This window comes from Capricornis sumatraensis, chromosome X (assembly GCF_032405125.1).
Source record: "Capricornis sumatraensis isolate serow.1 chromosome X, serow.2, whole genome shotgun sequence".
Taxonomy (NCBI): Eukaryota; Metazoa; Chordata; class Mammalia; order Artiodactyla; family Bovidae; genus Capricornis; species Capricornis sumatraensis.
Window position 1 is genome coordinate 23,230,929 of NC_091092.1, and position 6,517 is coordinate 23,237,445.

The 6,517-nt window shown below is 41.5% G+C and overlaps 1 protein-coding gene across 1 annotated transcript; it reads left to right on the top strand.

Annotated features, from left to right (window-relative positions):
- The first annotated feature begins 497 nt into the window (after positions 1-497).
- LOC138071575 (protein FAM209-like) lies at positions 498-1,139 on the top strand. The gene has a single exon (XM_068963094.1). The coding sequence runs from the start codon at positions 498-500 to the stop codon at positions 1,137-1,139; it is 642 nt and encodes a 213-aa protein (XP_068819195.1).
- Positions 1,140-6,517: the final 5,378 nt, after the last annotated feature.

Below are 6,517 nucleotides of genomic sequence, written 5' to 3' on the forward strand. Positions count from 1 at the left end.
AAACATCCTCTATGCCTGGAGAGAAGGAAATGGCAACCCACTCCAGTATTCTTGCCTGGGGAATCCCAGGGACAGAGGAGCCTCGTGGGCATAGTCCATGGGGTCTCATAAAGCCAAACACAACTTAGCAATTTAGCACAGTCATTTTTAGGAACACTGTAGGCCACAGAAAACACATCAGTGGCTCCTAGTTGGTGGCCTATCATTTACTATCTTTCTTTCCCACTTGGCGCTCTGCTCCACAGGGGCACATGCCCACGAGTCTGCTCTGCTCACCCAGTGTCTGGATTTAACAAATGGAAAAATAAAAATAGAAGATGAACTCACCCTCCCAGTAGAACACCAGGTTCAGAAAGAATACACAGGCAAGGAGATAGCATCCTGTCATTCCCCACCTCTTTTTCAATTGCCCGCTGGAAATGTTGCCATTTCTCTTTAAGCCCTACTCCCAGTTGACCTCTGCAAGCCTCCTTATCCTGTGTCCTGAAGTCGTCACAATGGCCACATGGGTTCTGGCTGGGGCGGGGCCCTCTGTGACATCAGCAAGGGCTCAGCCCTGGCTGGTCCTCAGTCTCCAAGTGCCTGGGCAGACCAGAGCACCAAGGGCCTTTTCCTCTCAGCTCACCATGTGGTCCCTCAAATGGTTCCTGTGCTTATCCACGGGTGTTACCTATGTTTCTGCCTTAATTTTTACTTCTCTAAGAGAGAAAGCCGAAGAACTCCAGGGGAAGGTTCTGTGCAGAGGGTGCTTTTTTATTTGGCAGAATCTACCAGAGCATGCCCAAAACTGGCTTGAGATCACGTTGTTCTGGATTTTTCTCACTGTGCTGATGTACCTGACAGTGAAGTTGGCAGGAGAAAGTGGCTACAGTAATGTGCAGAATTCTCCTGCCCATCAGGGCACTTCATTTTGCTCTCCCAGAAGGAAAAAGGAAAAGGCATCTCCCAACAAAGACTACATGTTCCAAACCTTAATCCTGCTCATGATGGACCTTGTAAAATTTGTGTCCAGTATGCAGAATCTGAAACTCACCACGGCAAATGGGAGTTACCTCAATCCTTCCAATGTCGACGTTTCTGTAGATGCACACAACAACATTACAGTATATGAGCTCTGGGGCAATGAAGAATCCAATTGAGTGGATTTGTGCATCAAAGTAGGTGAAGAATTGTAGAGCGTTGACATACCTTATACAAAATAATAAAACTATTCTGAAGCAAGAGAAAAAAAGCCTCTGATATTTTTTATTCGCTCTACAGTTTTACCTTTTCCAGAATGTCATATAATCGGCAGCATGCAGTGTATAACCTTTTACAGATGAGCTTATTTTACTTAATAACATTCATTTTGGTTTCATCCATCTCTGTTTGTGATTTGATAGCTCATTTCTTTTCATTCTTGAGTAATATTCTGTTATGTTGATGTACCGTAGTTTGTTTATCCAGTCATATATTAAAGGGCACTCTAAGTAAGTGAAGTCACTCAGTCGTGTCTGACTCTTTGCAACCCCATGGACTATAGCCTACCCCACTCCTCCATCTATGGGATTTTCCAGGCAAGAGTACTGGAGTGGGTTGCCATTTCCTTCTCCAGAGGATCTTCCCGACCCAGGGATCAAACCCAGGACTCCCACATTGTAGGCAGACACTTTACCATCTAAGCCACTAGGGAAGGCCAAAGGACACTTTGGTTGCTTCCAATTTGTGTGTGTGTGTGTGTGAGAGAGAATATAAACTAAGCTGTTATAAAATTCATGTGCATGTTTTTATGTGGGCATTAGCTATCAAATCAATTGTTGAACTCTCTAGGAGCATAACTGTTAGATCATGTGGTATGACAATGTTTAGCTCTGTAAGAAATTGCTTCCAAAGTGACTCTACCATTTTGCAATCCCACTAACAACGAATGAGAGTTCCTGTTCCTCATCTTTGCCAGTAGTTGATTTTGTCAGATTTTTCTATTTGACCATTTTAGTAAGCATGTAGTGGTATCTCACTGTTTAATTTCACCAGTCTACTCTAAAAAGTTATCTTATTTCCATATTTCCATTGAAGCATGTCTATTGTGTTTCATTACCATAAATTCTTCAGGTGTTTTATCTTTAATCTGAGGTTTAAATAGATCTTCTGCTCACCAGAATTCTGCTGCTGTTTATACCATCACTGATTATTTTGCTTAGTCTTCTAATTATTTTTTCATGAAGGACTGATAAGTTGAAATCATGTATATTGGAAAATATTTATTTTTAATTGAACACTGACAACACTTTCTTTTCCTGAGTATTGCTTTGTCCACTAATGTTTAGTGCCTCCACACAAAAGTTTAAGTTCAGCACGAATTTCTCCCCCCTCGCCTTTTTTTGTTTGTTTTGATTCTCTTATATACTTACTAGATATTAACCAAATCTGTATTAGTACCAGTTGCCATTGCAACTGTACATTTACAAGTTTTACTACAACCGTATATGTATTTTATCAGAATCTTGATTTTATTATGTGTCTTCTTCATGTAGTTTTGAAAAACTATAGGCTTATTATTCAAGTTTTTAATAGTCTGTGCCTCTTCTCCACTGAGATTCAAATGAATCCATTTATATAATTGAAGAAAATATATTGAGTGAAGCACTTTCACAGCATCATCTTTTAAGATTTGAAATAGCTCAACTGGATTACATCACCCCCACTAGCTTTGTTCATCATGATGCTTTCTAAGGCCCACTTGACTTTGAATTCCAGGATGTCTGACTCTAGGTGAGTGATCACACCATCGTGATTATCTGGTTCATGAAGATGTTTTTTGTATAGTTCTTCTGTGTATTCTTGCCATCTCTTCTTCATATCTTCTGCGTCTGTTAGGTCCATGCCATTTCTGTCCTTTATTGGGCCCACCTTTGCATGAAATGTTCTCTTGATATCTCAGATTTTCTTGAAGATATCTCTAGTCTTTCCCATTCTATTCTTTTCCTCTATTTCTTTGCATTGATCACTGAGGAATAAATGAGTATATCTTTCCTTTTCTCCTTTGCCTTTCACTTCTATTCTTTTCACAGCTATTTGTAAGCCCTCCTCAGACAACCATTTTGCATTTTTGCATTTCTTTTTCTTGGGGATGGTCTTGATCCTTGCCTCCTGTACAATGTCACAAACTTCCATCCACAGTTATTCAGGCACTTTATCATTCTAATCCCTTGAATCAATTTCTCACTTCCACTGTATAATCACAATGTATTCAATTAAGGTCATACCTGAATGGTCTAGTGGTTTTCCCTACTTTCTTCAATTTAAGTCTGAATTTGGCAATAAGGAGTTCATGATCTGAGCCACAGTCAGCTCCCAGTCTTGTTTTTGCTGACTATATAGAGCTTCTCCATCTTTGGCTGCAAAGAACATAATCAATCTGATTTCGGTGTTGACCATCTGGTGATGTCCATGTGTAGTGTCTTCTCTTGTGTTGTTGGAAGAGGGTGTTTGCTATAACCAGTGCGTTCTCCTGGAAAAACTGTTAGCCTTTGCCCTGCTTCATTCTGTACTTCAAGGCCAAATTTTCCTGTTACTCCAGGTATTTCTTGACTTCCCACTTTTGCATTCCAGTCCCCATAATGAAAAACACATCTTTTTTGGGTGCTGGTTCTAGAAGGTCTTGTAGGTCTTCATAAAACCATTCAACTTCAGCTTCTTCAGCATTACTGGTTGGGCCATAGACTTGAATTACTTTGATATTGAATGGTTTGCATTGGAAACGAACAGAGATCATTCTTTCATTGTTGAGACTGCATCCAAATACTGCATTGTGGACTCTTTTGTTGACTATGATGACTACTCTGATTCTTCTAAGGGATTCTTGTCCACAGTAGTAGATATAATGATCATCTGAGTTTAATTCACCCATTACAGTCCATTTTGGTTTGTTGATTCCTAAAATATTGATGTTCACTCTTGCCATCTTCTCCTGTTTGATCACTTCCAATGTGCCTTGCTTCATAGACCTAACATTCCAGGTTCCTTTGCAATATACCTGTCAGAGAGGCTCAGAGGGCTCAAACAAACCTTGTGTGCACAAGCAGCCAGAGTTCCCATGGAGACTGGGACAGAGCTGTGTTTGAGAGTCTCTTGTGGAGATACAGGTCAGCAGTGGACTGCCGCAGGGGCAGGGGCTCTGGGTGCAACAGACTTGGGTATGGCTGAGTTTAGCAGACTTGGGTATGGCATAAACTCTCTTGGAGAAGGTCACTTATAGCCCCAACATAAAGCTGCCAGAACTTACACAGGACTGGGGAAATAGACTCTTGGAGGGCACAAACAGAACTTTGTGCATGCCAGGACCCAACAGAAAGGAGCAGTGACCCCACAAGAGACTGACCCAGACTTGTCCTTGAGTGTCCAGGAGTCTCTGGTGGAGGCATGGGGTGGCGGTGCCCTGCTTCAGGGTTGGGGGCACTGAGTGTAGCAGTGTGTGGATGGGACCCTTTGAAGGAGGTCACCATTATCTTTATTACCTCCATCATAGTTTGGCCCCAGGTAATAACAGGGAGAGAACACAGCCCCAACCATCAACAGAAAATTGGATTAAAGATTTACTGAGCATGGTCCTGCCTATCAGAACAAGACCCAGTTTCCCCCTCAGTCAGTCTCTCCCATCAGGAAGTTTCCATAAGCCTCTTACCCTTCTCCATCAGAGGGCAGACAGACTGAAAACCACAATCACAGAAAACTCACCAATCTGATCATTCTTTGTGACCCCATGGACTGTGGCCCACCAGGCTTCTCTGTTCATGGGATTCTCCAGGCAAGAATACTGGAGTGAGTTGCTATTTCCTTTTCCAGGGGATCTTCCCGACCCAGGGATTGAACCCAGGTCTCCCGCATTGCAGGACATGGACCACAGCCTTGTCTAACTCAGTAAAACAATGAGCCGTGCCTTGTAGGGCCACCCAAGATGGACTGGTCATGGTGGAGAGTTCTGACCAAGCATGGTCCACTGGAGAAGGGAATGGCAAACAACTTCAATATTCTTTCTTTGAGAACCCCATGAACCTCATACTAAAACATCAAATTGTTCAAAGAATGATGGGGAGATGTCAAAAGGACAGAGACCAGCTTAAGGAGGTTCCCACTGGCCAAGGTTAGAACAATATGAACTTCAAAATAAATAATGATAGAGACAGATTATGATTCATTTAGTAAAATAATAGACTATTAGTTAAATAGATATAAATTAATAAATCTAAAGTTTCAGTTCAGTTCAGATGCTCAGTCATGTCTGACTCTTTGTGAGCCCCATGAACCACAGCACGCCAGGCCTCCCTGTCCATCATCAACTCCTGGAGTCTACCCAAACCCATGTTCATTGAGTCGGTGATGCCATCCAATCATCTCATCCTCTGTCGTCCCCTTCTCCTCCTGCCCCCAATCCCTCTCAGCATCAGGGTCTTTTAAAATGAGTCAGCTCTTCGCATCAGGTGGCCAAAGTACTGGAGTTTCAGCTTCAGCATCAGTCCTTCCAATGAACACCCAGGACGGATCTCCTTTAGGATGGACTGGCTAGACCTCCTTGCAGTCCAAGGGACTCTCAAGAGTCTACTCCAACACCACAGTTCAAAAGCATCAATTCTTCAGCACTGAGCTTTCTCTATAGTCCAACTCTCACATCCATACATGACCACTGGAAAAACCATAGCCTTGACTAGACGGACCTTTGTTGGCAAAGTAATGTCTCTGCTTTTTAATATGCTTTCTAGGTTGGTCATAACTTTCCTTCCAAGGAGTAAGCATCTTTTAATTTCATGGCTGCAATCACCATCTGCAGTGATTTTGGAGCCCAGAAAAATAAAGTCAGCCACTGTTTCCACTGTTTCCCCATCTATTGAAAAATAAAATATTTCTGTAATTTACAATACACAAAAAAAGGTTTTAATTACAGAATAGGGGAGAGTAACTTGACAGTGGAGAAGCTTGACAGCAACCACTTTAATCAAGTGATACCAATTAATATTATCAATATTGGGACACATTAAAATCATGAACCACCTGATAAAATGAGATGATATGAACACAGCATCATTCCTGTCATTTTCCTGTCAAAGATGCAAAACTGAAGTTCATCATTAGCAAGTACTGGATGAACCAAAATTCAGGAGCACTCTACAAAATAATTGGCCTCTAGTTTTTGCATCTGAGTAATACTGCCTCATAGAATGAGCTGTGAAATGTTCCTTTCCAATTCTATAAATACATTTACAATCCATGTGTGGTGAATTGGCATGACTTTTGGTTTAAATATTCAGTAGAATTCACCAGAGAGGCTATCTAGGTCTAGATAGGGTGCGGGGAGTGAGGGAGGGAGTTTTGTGAGGTAGGTTGGGCAAGAAGTTTAAAAATGATTAATTCTATCCCTTTGCTCTTCAGATTTTCATTTTCTTCTTGAGTCATTTTCAGTCATTTGTGTATTTCTATAAAACTGTTCATTTCATCTAAGTTTTCTATTTAGTGCCATGGTATTCCTTTACAACTATATTTA

What these genes read in the sequence shown, in the direction of transcription:
- LOC138071575 (XM_068963094.1), top strand. Translation starts at nt 498, where the DNA reads ATGGCCACATGGGTTCTGGCTGGGGCGGGGCCCTCTGTGACATCAGCA.